The sequence below is a fragment of the Chiloscyllium punctatum genome, chromosome 38, assembly GCF_047496795.1.
Source record: "Chiloscyllium punctatum isolate Juve2018m chromosome 38, sChiPun1.3, whole genome shotgun sequence".
NCBI lineage: Eukaryota > Metazoa > Chordata > Chondrichthyes > Orectolobiformes > Hemiscylliidae > Chiloscyllium > Chiloscyllium punctatum.
Genome location: NC_092776.1, coordinates 42,875,473 through 42,888,495, shown reverse-complemented (window position 1 = coordinate 42,888,495; position 13,023 = coordinate 42,875,473). Strand labels below are relative to the sequence as shown.

At 40.5% G+C, this 13,023-nt stretch overlaps 1 protein-coding gene across 1 annotated transcript in view; it reads left to right on the top strand.

The window, feature by feature from the left end:
• The window catches only part of LOC140463271 (coiled-coil and C2 domain-containing protein 2A-like), a 128,575-nt gene that overhangs the window by 81,578 nt on the left and 33,974 nt on the right, over positions 1-13,023 (top strand). The window contains exons 12-14 of the mRNA XM_072557028.1: positions 5,238-5,327; positions 5,653-5,766; positions 9,306-9,440. Coding sequence (XP_072413129.1) covers positions 5,238-5,327; positions 5,653-5,766; positions 9,306-9,440 — 339 coding nt within the window. The remainder of the gene's footprint in view (positions 1-5,237; positions 5,328-5,652; positions 5,767-9,305; positions 9,441-13,023) is intronic.

The window sequence follows — 13,023 nt, the reverse complement described above, 5'->3', positions numbered from 1 at the left end:
TTGTGCAATCCTGCCATCAAGGACTGGCACCAGTATGTGAAAAGAATGTATTACTTTCTCAGTGCAACTGACATTTTGGCAGATGATAAACATCGGGTAATTCTCCTGACAGCCGATGGAGCCACAGCTGTTTTTCTATTGGGGCCTAACTTTCCCCAAGGCATCTTTCAAACCTTTCAAGAAATGACTGACATAAAGAGTGTTATGATCCGAAGCCTCCTCTAATTCTGTGACACTATTGCTTTACTCAGCAATTCAAGAAACGGGGAATCCATATGGGGATTTTTGTCAAGGTTAGGACAACTGGCAGAAACCTGCGAATTTGGTTTAACCCTTAATGAAATGCTGAGAGACCATCTGGTATGTGGGATTAATGATGCAACTATGCAAAAACACCTGCTGGCTGAAGCCAACTGGATTTCAAACAGGCGCTACAACTGGCTGTATTTATGGAAAATGTGACAAGTGGAGCAAATAAGTTATGGGGTCACCGCTTGATTGCAGGCAATTGCATAGCCTCACTCAGGACATATCCTGAACAGAGGGGCCCTCTAGGTCAGCCCACAGTAAAACCTCAAAACGAAGCCAAGCCTTGACCAACCGATTAAAATTTCCTCCAGTATCCTGGCTGGCAAGCTATTGTGGTTGTTGATGGTAAGAGATTCGAGACAGCAAACGTCCTACTAGACGTAAATTGAGTAAAATCACTCTTAGGCTGGTATCCAGGCGAGTGTCCAGGAAAGTTCATACCCAGTAAAGTCTGCCAGCACCTGGTTTAGAACAGTTAAATTGCTTTGCAACATCAAAATCAGAAGTAATTAAGATAAACCTCTGGTTAAATGGTCATTCAGTTATAATTGAGGTTGATACTGTTGCAGCCATATCAGTGATTGCAGAACCAGTTTTTAATAAAATTTGTTCTGGACTCCAGCCCTTAAATTTGTGCAAATCACAGCTAGGCTGAGAACCTATACTGGGGAATCTTTACAGGTTAAGGGTACAACTTCAGGTCCGGTCTTTGATGAAAAGCATCTGGTTCAAATACTAATGATCTTAGTGAATGGCTTGGGCCCAAGTTTAACAGGGTGAAATTGGTTGTGAGAGATTCACCTATATTTGCTCAATGTCTTCCAATGAGAAAATGGCTGCCTCAGTGAAGTCCCAATTAAATACCTGGAGGTTTTCCAGGAAGGTCTAGGGACTATCAGAGGAGCCAAAGCTATCTTGCATGTTGACCTGGAAGCCATTCTACAATTCAGCAAAGCCCACCCAGTTCTATGTGTATTGCTGGCCAAAGTAGAGGGAGAAATGAGAAGGCTGGAAAGTGAAAGAATCAGCAAACTACTCCAATTCACAGCATGGGGCAGCACTGATTCGATTCCCTACATGTGGAAACAGGCCCTTTGGCCCAACAAGTCCACATCAACCCTCCGAAGAGTGACCCACCCAGACCCATTTCCCTCTGACCAATGCATCTAACACCATGGGCAATTTAGCATGGCCGATTCATCTGACCTGCACATCTTTGGACTGTGAGAGAAAACCAGAGCACCCGGAGGAAACCCACACAGACATGGAGAGAATGTGCAAACTCACACAGACAGTTGCCCAAGGCTGGAATCAAATCTGGGACCCTGGTGCTGTGAGGCAGTAGTGCTAACCACTGAGCCACCATGCAGCCCCAATATGTTGACTTTGAAGCCCAATGGTTGGGTTTACCTTTGTGGAGATCTTAAACAAATGGTAAACTATTTTTCATCACTGGATATATACCCAATCACTTGGATAGAGTATTTATATGCAAAGCTGGCAGGGGCTGTCCTTCATGAAACTGAACATGAGCCACGCTTACTTGCAATTGCTTTTAGACCAGGATTCCCAGAGGTATGCTACAATTAACACTCATGAGGGCTTGTACAAACATACTAGACTGCCATTTGGGCTATCGCCAGCCTGTTCAATTTTTCAGCAGACAATGCAAAACATTTGCAAGCTCTGCTTCAAGTTGCCATTTACCTAGATGCCATCTTAATAACAGGGAAAACTATTAATGAATACTTAAGAGAACCTGCATACAGTCCTGAGGTGTTTTTCCAAGGGAGGAAAAAATGTGTGTACCAGCTCCCCCCTCCCCCCCCCCACCCCGCCCCCACCAAGTGACCTATTTGGGCTACAGAGTTGACAAGACTGAGCTGCATCTGTTGAAAGATAAAATCAAGATGATCAAAGGTGCCTCAACTCCCATATCTGTCTAAGAGCTTAGATCATTTCTTGGGCTGCTAAATTATTATGGCAAGTTCATACGTAACCTGATATCCAACTAGCACCTCTGCATCAACTCCTAAAAGTCAAATTTGGAAATGGCCATTTGGACAAGTCCCTAGCTTTCCATGCAGTAAAGAAACAACTGTCATCTTGTCAGGTGTTGACATGCTATGATCCCAAGTGAGATCTGGTATTGACATGCGATGCCTCCCCATTGGGATGGTATTAGCTGTTTGGTGGCCAAATGGAGAGGAATGCTTATGCATCCAGGTCTTTGGCTAATGCAGAACATAAATATGCTCAGATAGAAAAAGATGGATTGGCGGTTATAATTGGAGTTGGGTGGTTCCACCAGTACCTTTATCGATGAAAATTTGTGATAATCACGGATCACAAATGCCTATTTAGTCTGCTAAAGAGGACAATGAAGTGCTGCCCATAGCTTTGGGCCCCATTCAGCAGTGGGCTCTCATAATATGTGCTTATAATTATAAATTAGAACATCATTTGGGAGGCAGAGTAGCAAATCTGGATGCAATGAGCCACCTCAAGTTAGACAAAATCAAGTGCTGAAGCTCCTTCAGTATTACCTATTGGATCCCTATACCTCCCCTGCTGGTAGTCACACCCTCCTCTCCCTGACCACTGACCAAATTTGAGGTAATCAATCTAAGGGGTATGGCTGCCTCCTGAAACACAACATCCAGGTAACTTTCCCCCTCGCTGATGTGTCACAGTGTTTAAAGCTCAGACTCCAGGTCATCAATTTCTCAAGAAACTACTACCTGCTACAGATATAGTCACTATGAAACACAGTGGGGTCCACCAGCTCCCATATCATGCAATTAGAACACGTTGTTTGGCACAGCATCTCTATTTTAATTACTTAATTCTTGATTTGTAAAAATTTCATACTGGTCTTTTAGTTTGTAGCCCATAAACGTTTTCCCTATTTACCTTCAATCTGAAAGTACCCATAGTCAAACTAGTACTATCACCAACCAAAGAATTTACAGTTTACCTGTGATGTCACTCTTTTTCTTGCCCCTGAACTTGGACTTCAGTTTATCCCATTTATTAATAATACTTACAAACTATGAGTCAAAAAAAGGCAAGCAAAAACACCTCTTCTCATCTGACTTAATTTCCACGATGCCTCCAAACCCCCCAAGTATATACTCATTCAGGCTGTGTCTCAGTCTGGATGTGATCTCTCCTTCCTGGTTGTGCAAACTTTATTCCACAGTATCTTTATTTCAGCATCTTCACACCAAGTTTAGGGTAGTTAATCTAAGACCATGACAGCCTTCTGATACCGTCCCTTCTCCTGCCACCAGTCTCATCCCCCATTAATGAGGATCAGGGCCCTGTCCTCAGAAGGATTGAGGAGTTGAATGTCCAGCATCCCTGCTTCTTTTTGCCTTTTTCTTCTGAAATGTAAGAAAAAGAATGTTTGAATAAGATGAATGTGGGCGGCACAGCTAATGGTATGGGTTGGGGCAAAGTAGTTTGGTGTCCCGAGCAAGTGAGTAGACAGCACAGAAGGCATGCAGAGTTAGTAATGTGGGGTTTTGAGTGGGTGAGGGTGAGTGGGTGAAGATTTTACATGCAATATTAGAGTGGTAGAGCATGAATCTCGGGGAGGTAGCAAAGAAAGGTGATGGCACTGATCCTGTCAGTGTGGAGAAAATCATTGACCTCGTTTTGACACTGCCAGACAACCTCAGACCAAGCTGACAGGGTCTGGTGTCTTGGCATCTTGTGCTGGTCCTGTAGAATTAGGACATCACTTCTCTGCACTACCTCATTGACCAAGACCTTCAGTCTTAGTCTGCAAAGCAGGGTGCCAATTTTCCCTTGTTTGCCATGTTCAGGACAAATATTTCCAGGATGTAGGTTTGCTTGCTGAGCTGGAAGGTTCGTTTCCAGACGTTTCGTCACCGTACTAGGTAACATCTTCAGTGAGCCTCCGAATGAAGCACTGGTGGTGTAGCTTGCTTTCTATTTATATGTTTGGGTTTCCTTGGGTTTATGATGTCATTTCCTGTGGTGACATCATTTCCTATGGTGATGTCATTTCCCATTCTTTTTCTCAGGGGGTGGTAAATTGGATCCAAGTCAATGTATTCATTGGTAGAGTTTCAGTTGGAATGCCATGCTTCTCGGTACGAGACACACACAAGAATTCCTAGATGTTACCTAGTATGGTAACGAAATGTCTGGAAATGAACCTTCTAGCTCAGCGAGCAAACCTACATCCAGAACCTCAACCTGACCTACAAATCTTCTCAAATCTCGCTCACAAATATTTCCAATCAACATGAACTGCTCTGGATTGCCTGGTGCACCTGCCCTTTCATATACAGTGCCAGCTTGGGGTATATCAGGAGTGGTAAGAACTTCCATCGACAGATAGTGGGACCAATGGGCTAACATTGGATGATTGGAGTGCCATATAATTTGGTTCCTAGTTTAGGAGATGAGAAAACTTGCTAAGCCTCACAGAAATTAACTTTCCAGAATACTCAATGTAAATAATACTTAAGTCAATTTCTGGTAAAATTCAGCCCTATGTAAATCATTTTTGAATTAACCAAACCCATATTTAGTTACAACAAATCATCATAGAATTCCTACAGTGTGAAAACAGGTCACCCTCCCCTTCCTACCATTGCCCGTGCCATTGTTAGCTGTTCCGTTTACTCAGTTTGGAAATTGTTGTTTTGCAAAATATATTAAATTTAACTATTTATTACCTATAATCTATTTAAGATCAATTTATTACCTGTTACTGGCTATATGGCAAAATTTACTGCATTTATTTATTATCTAATAAATGAACAATATTATGAAAGCATTTTGATAGCTGCCAAATAAATGAAAAGTTACCTTTGTACTTATAAAACAATTTATATTTCTAATAATTGTGATATTATTGACACCTATATAATTAGTACCTTTTCCCATTTTAGAATGTTATAGCTAGATTTGTGTCCTTGATTCCATACCTTCCAGAACACCTAGGCTTTTCAGATGCCTGCAATACTTGGCTGACTTCACAGGCAAGTAGAACACCAAGGATAAATGTTACATATTTTAGAGGAAGAATATGCTGATTACTTATACCTGTTTCTAGCTGTTATTTAAATTTAAGATGTGAAGTAATGTTATGAGCTTAGTAATGTTTTTACATATAAACCTATGCTCATGGTGTATTATGTATATATTTTTAATTTATTAATACTCATTTGTTCTTCTAGTACAATTTATCAATTTTTTAAAATATGGGAACTTAAGTGTTAATATCTTAGATGTGAGGAATTGCTTTGTACATATTTCCTTCAAGAATGCCATATCATAGTTTTAATTCCTTTTGTTTTCATTTAGCAATTTCTTAATCTGATACTTGGAGGTAAAGAGGACCACGCAGTCCTTCTTTGTAACTATTTCTTGTACATGAAGGTGAATGCTTTTGTGCTGTTGGGAACCTCAATACTTGAAGTAAGTACAGTAATTATAAAGATTTACTTTACTATCTAATTTCAATTCATGTCTTATTCAAGACATGCAAGTTCTATAATTTAGGATGAAAAGAAAGAAAAAGTAACGAAAGATGATTTTTTTCCATGTGCCGATTTTGTTGGAGTGCTGTGGTTACTGCCCTCCCCAGATAAAAAGTCAGAGAGAGCAGTCCACAAGCCCAATGTCTACATTGCAGCTTTGTAATGTTAGGCACATCTTTCATGAGAGTAAGCCCTATCTTAGAGGACTGCTGGTCAATCTGACTGGCAGGCCATTTTGTAGTGCCAACAATGCCACTTGGAACAGTTACCACTGCTGAAATTAAAGGCTGTGTCCAGTGCTGAAGAGCACAGGTAAACCCTTTAACGATCTCAAAAGGCTTCATTGCGAAAGGAAGGATGATGAATAGGGTGGGTGGAGGGAGAGGTTATCTGAGAAGGGGCAAACTGGAAAAGGGCTGATTGAATGAACAGAAATTAGCTAATTTAGAAAGCAAGCAAGATGAGTGTCAATTGAAATGTCACAAAGGCCCTGTACTTGTGGCGGAATGGCTGAAATAATGACCAGAAGAGTTTGTAATGTGGATGAGATTGCTGTCTGCTGTATTGCATACATAGTTGCCAGCTGTGCACTTTAAAGCAGGTCAAGTGCTATCAATCCAGAACTACTCTGCACAGTTCCTGCGAATTGCTCCAGAAATCACAAAGGTAGGTTAGCTCAAGGCTTTGCAGAGAGGGACCTGGAAGTTCCGGAGGACCTGGTGGATGGGGTATCCTCTTTTTTCTGGAGCACAAGAGGAGGTCATGGCATCAAACCATGCCAGTCAATGTGATGTTCATAAACTTGAGAAATGCCCAGCATTGTTGTGAGAAGGTCAATACTTTCTACACTCTACGAGAGTACATGCCACAATCTTCTTTCTGTTACCTTACATTCACTGTGGCTCCATTACTGCACCCGCCTCTTATCAACACTAATGCTCTACCACTCTTATTATTACATACAATATCCTCCCTCCTTGGCTCTTGCTCAACTGTACCACACACCATTAACCCTTCATGCCATTTACCATGTCTACTCACTCACTCAGGACACCTCACTACCAACATTTACTCTAAATTGTTTTAAGCTCTTTTGAGGGTGTGGCAGCAAATTTGGTCTCTACCAGGATCATGACAATAGGGATATATTAAATGATGATCATGCTTTCCTTGTTTTGCTCAGATCAGTTTTCTCACACTTATTGATATTTACTCACTATATCGACTTAGGGATTACAGCAATAATCAAATGGCAAAAACAAAGTGATCCCTCACTCAAATTTCACTCAAAAAATATCAAGCAAAATATAACAAAATTAATATAAAGTACACATAAACATAGCAGGAGACTGCATTCTTATTCAACAGGAGAAAAACATCTGGATTAACCTATAAAGCTGTTGAGTAATCAACATGATAGGAGTTTGGATGCTAGATGAGCAAATTGCACTGCTATAGGGATAAGCTTCAAGTAGTCCATGTACTTGACTTTTTTGTTCAATTTCTCATTAACAGCAAGTCCTCATACTGGAAGGGTACATGGTATAGTTGGTATAAATGGTATAATTTATCTATTTTAGTAAATGAATCCAGATGTTTGTTTTCTTTGGAAATTTATAATTAAGCAGTGGTTAGTATTCAAGATAGTACTTCCTTCTGAAAATTTCTGGTAGTTTAGGAGCTTCCAACAAATTTTTAAACTTGTTGTCATGCAGTTATGAACAAACATACGCTGAATTAAATGCTGGGCAGAGGAATCAAAGTTTCTCATCGTAAGCTTTGCTTGACCAGCTCACTATAGCAACCATTGTGCTACTAATTGACTTGAGGTAAGACTTTTGCCTCATTGGAGAGGAAATTGCACCTCTGACAGCTGCAGGCCAATCTTCTAGCTGTCAGTTCTCTGATCCCAGCAGTGCCACTAGAAGCAAAGTCTTCTTCTGAAACTGCAGCCAATCTCAGCAGGAAGTGTGGATGTGATGGAGTCAGTCTGGCATTCCACTAGACTGGAGTGAGACTTACAGGAGTAACAGAAGTTACTGGAAACATGGGGGAAGGGTGATCTTGGTGGGGGATGGAGGGGAGAGCTCCAATTACCAAAGATTCATGGAAAATGAGGCATGTTCTCCTTAAGAGATTAGCGCCTCCGAACAGCATATATAAAATTCTAGTTGTGGCAAGCAGAGGCCCTTGTATCCATTAAATTGATCATTTAATGATTTTAATAGGCTCCTGGTGGGATGTGCCTGCAGCACCTGCCTTTGGTTAATGAATATGAACTAGCTTATAATTTTAAGACCATCAAGCTTCTTACCCAGTCTTCAATGAAGTTGTAAAAGTTAGCTCAGAGGATTCTGCACATAGAGAGCTTGAAGTCTGTGATAATTTATAGCTCTGCATAATAAAGCCACTCCTACATTGCAAGCTAGCTTGAAGAAGAAACAAACCATTGAAACTGTCATAAGTGATGAAGCATGTTAAATTATTTATTGTAACCAGACACTTTTTTGGAAGAAGTGTAAACTTTATGATGTTTCACTTCGGTGAAATCTCCACTTTCCTTTTGTCTTTCCAAGTTAATGTACCTTGGAGCTATTTTTATTGACATTGCTATTTTCTTTATGTTTTTAAGATTCTTTAAAGGGATAGGGGTATCACTGGCAAGGGAGCATTTGGTACCCACTCTTTATTGTCCTTGAACTGAGAACACTGATAGGCCATTTCAGACAGCAGTTGAGTCAACTGAGGTGGAGTGGAGCTGGAAATCCACTTAGGCCAGATCAGGCAATAGTAACCAATGTATTTCCTTCCCTAAAGAACATGGATGAACAAGATGTGCTTTTATGATTATTAACAGTAGTTTAATAACCACTACTACTGAGACTGGCTACTGTTACAAATGTAATTAATTGCAATTAATTTCCACCAACCGCCACAGTGGGATAAGCCTAGCCTCTAGATTTTTGGTCCAGTTACATTGTCACTACACAACTGTCTGCTAACACTATTTTACTATGTATTACATACTGAAATGTTTCAGTGCTCTTATTACTTCAATCCAATCTCTCCTCACGGTGACAAATAAAGGCTTGTCTAGAGTTGTTTAGGATGAATGACGTTTACCCACTAATGGTAATACTTCTTAAGAATACTTCAGTAAATGGTTATTCCAAGTAGGATGACAAATATTCCATTTCAATATGAATTTGAGGTGTCAAAGAATGTGTGGGTGGAAGTTCTACTCACTTCTACACTATTCCAAGAACAAGGTCCCTAATAAGAATCTGTTTATCTACATCCAACAAAAACTTATGGCCATTCAAGTAGTCGCTTAACAAATTGTGGATGAAGAATTTCAGCCATGTTGTCAATGTTTTTGTTTTATATTTTCATATTGATGTTGTCTTTTATTGAGGTTACGAATGTAATTGCGGAAAAGGTATCCTGATGCATTACCTCGCAACTTCTATTTTAAAGGGAGTGACAGCATATGTGATTACTCAAGAAAAAACAGCCACCATGATTTGGAATCCAGAAACTGGAGAGTGTTATGACCAGTACAATGCTTTCTGTCCACTTCAAAGTGCTGATTGTTTGATCAATAAAGAAAATGTGAGTATTCTTGAACATAAAAGCATATTTTTCTCAATTAAATCATTAAACAGGCTGTACACTCCTCTTCACCAACCTGTCCCCTCATCCCTTTTATCTGCAGCTCCCCTTACACCCATCCTCAGTCCTGAAGAAGGGTTACACCTGAAAAGTTGACTTCTCCACATGCTGGCTTGCTGTGTTCTTCCAGCCTCCTGCCTATCTACCTTGGAATCCTGCAGCTGCAGTTTTTTTTGTCTCTAACCACTTTATATGCTATCCACAGTTTTAGAATAATCTGACCTATCAGCAGAAACATTCATCCTGTGAAGAGAAAACATTCATCTTTCTCTCTCTCTTCTGTGTGGAGAAGTAAGACAAAATCTCTGGTGGTTAGCTACTCTCCTTCACCGTTCTTTATAAGCTCCTCTCTCTGCAAATCCCCTGTTGAATGGGGAAAGGGTGAACGATCTTCAGAGACAGTTAATGGGCAAATTCTTAACCAGTGAATGAAAGATTGATTTGGTGTACTCACAACTTCAGGGCATCAGTGAAGAGATGAATAGAATGAAAAGAAAACAACTATCAATGTTTGTGGTCCAAACTGGTATTATCAAATTTTGTTTCCCTGACTTTATTTTTGATCACCCATCACATTCATGTATTGTCTGCCTTTGTGTGTCTGTCCATACATGTGAATACAAACTTTTAAAAGAAGTAAAGTTTAAATTAAAGCTACAGATCAGCAATACAATTCATCTGTTTTTTCCATTGGTTAAAAACAGTTTGATTACCAGTTTGAATGGAATAAACCTGGTGTGTATATTATTTTAACCTAATTAGATAGCAAAATTGGAGCAATTCAATGGTTTACTCAAATTTTCACATTAGGAACAACTTAGGAATTGTGGATTTTGATTTATAACATACTGTTCCCTGTAAGCCCATCATTTTTTCAATCATGAAATGTGCAAATAGCTGTCAAATCTTCTTCAAGCAGTGCAGTCCTAAGTTCAAATGATGGAGGAATCCATGCATAGTGGTGCCATCTATCGACATGTGAACATGTGGCATTGTTGCTTAAAAGAGTGCCGACCCTCAAGGATAATGGAATAAAGTACCAATTGGATGCAAGGCGTACAGATCACTATAGTATGGCCATGTCCATGAAACATGCAGAGTAATGGATGTGTGAGCTGGGCTAGCTCTGTATTTCTCCTTTGCCCAGAACTGAATCACTCTAGGTAACTCTGGGAATGCATATGGGGTCCTAAAAAATGCTGTAGAGGGGAAGGTTGAAAGCAAAAGGCCTCCTCACAATGCTCTCTGGTGGATCCACAGCCAATTTAATAGTCACACCCTCAAATTGCATGAAGACTTGAAGGTCGCAGTAGTCACAGCACAGCTGGACATGGAACTAGGTGTGCAAGACATCAGTGGATGGCTTATTTAAATTGATAAGTATTTGTATTTTCATATTACAAACTGTGTTAAACAGTTTTCAGAGTTATTGAACAAGTTGTGTTGTTAAAGAAACCTGTCATATGGATCTTTTAAGTCTCATATCGAGATTTGTTGTGATTGGCCATTTCATGATTATGTTATGGCCTGTGGAGTAGTGGCAATAGTCAAAGCTCAGTCATTACATAAAAGTGGCCACTTGCAGCAGGATATCCAACCCTGAGAATAATTAATTGGAAGTGAGTAACAATAATGATGAAATAAGGGAAAAGGTTGAGATTCTGAAGGGAGATTACAGAGAGTTGGCAGGAATTTAAAAAGGAGGTCCTTGAGAGTAGTAATATCTGGATTACTCCCGGTGCTACGAGCTAGTGAGGGCAGGAATAGGAGGATAGAGCAGATGAATGCATGGCTGAGGAGCTGGTGTATGGGAGAAGGATTCACATTTTTGGATCATTGGAATCTCTTTTGGGGTAGAAGTGACCTGTACAAGAAGGCCAGATTGCACCTAAATTGGAAGGGATCTAATATACTGACAGGGAGATTTGCTAGAGCTGCTCAGGAGGATTTAAACTAGAAGGTGGGGGAGTGGGACCCAGGGAGATAGTGAGGAAAGAGATCAATCTGAGACTGGTACAGTTGAGAACAGAAGCGAGTCAAACAGTCAGGGACAAGGTAGGATAATAAATTAAACTGCATTTATTTCAATGCGAAAGGGGCCTAACAGGGAAGGCAGATGAACTCAGGACATGGTTAGGAACATGGAACTGGGATATCATAGCAATTACAGAAACATGGCTCAGGGATGGGCAGGACTAGCAGCTTAATGTTCCAGGATACAAGTGCTACCGGAAGGATAGAAAGGGAGGCAAGAGAGGAGGGGGAGTGGCGTTTTTGATAAGGGATAGCATTACAGCTGTGATGCAGGAGGATATTCTTGGAAAAACATCCAGGGAAGTTATTTGGGTGGAATTGAGAAATAAGAAAGGGATGATTACCTTATTGGGATTAGATTATAGACCCCCGAATAGTCCGAGGGAAATTGAGAAACAAACTTGTAAGGAGATCTCAGCTATCTGTAAGAATAATAGGGTAGTTATGGTAGGGGATTTAAATTTTCCAAACATAGACCAGGACTGCCATAGTGTTAAGGGTTTAGATGGAGAGGAATTTGTTAAGTGTGTACAAGAAAACTTTTGGATTCAGTATGTGGATGTACCTACTAGAGAAGGTGCAAAACTTGACCTACTCTTGGGAAATAAGGCATGGCAGGTGACTGAGGTTGTCAGTGGGGGAGCACTTTGGAGCCAGCAACCATAATTCTATTAGATTTAAAATAGTGATGGAAAAGGATAGACCAGATCTAAAAGTTGAAGTTCTAAATTGGAGAAAGGCTAATTTTGACGGTATTAGGCAAGAACTTTCGAAAGCTGATTGGGGGCAGATGTTCGGTAAAGGGTAAAGGGACGGCTGGAAAATGGTATAGACAGGATAGATCGAGTGAATCCTTAGAAGAGTACAAAGACAGTAGGAGTATACTTAAGAGGGAAATCAGGAGGGCAAAAAGAGGACATGAGATAGCTTTGGCAAATAGAAGTAAGGAGAATCCAATGGGGTTTTATAAATACATTAAGGACAAAAGGATAACTAGGGAGACAATAGGGCCCCTCAAAGGTCAGCAAGGCGGTCTTTGTGTGGAACCGTAGAAAATGGGGGAGATACTAAACGAGTATTTTGTATTGGTATTTACTGTGGAAAAGGATATGGAAGATATAGCAAGTAGCAAAATAGATGGTGACACCTTGCAAAATGTCCATATTGTAGAGGAGGAAGTGCTTGATGTCTTGAAATGCATAAAGGTGGGTAAATCACCAGGTCCTGATCAGGGGTACCTGGAACTCTGTGGGAAGCTAGAGAAGTGATTGCTGAGGCTTTTGCTGAGATATTTGTATCATCAATAGTCACAGGTGAGGTGCCGGAAGACTGTTGGTTGGCTAACGTGGTGTCACTCTTTAAGGCTAGTAAGGACAAGCTAGGGAACTTATAGACCAGCGAGTCTGACGTTGGTGGTGGGAAAGTTGTTGGAGGGAATCCTGAGGGACAAGTTGTACATGTATTTGGAAAGGCAAGGACTGATTAGGGG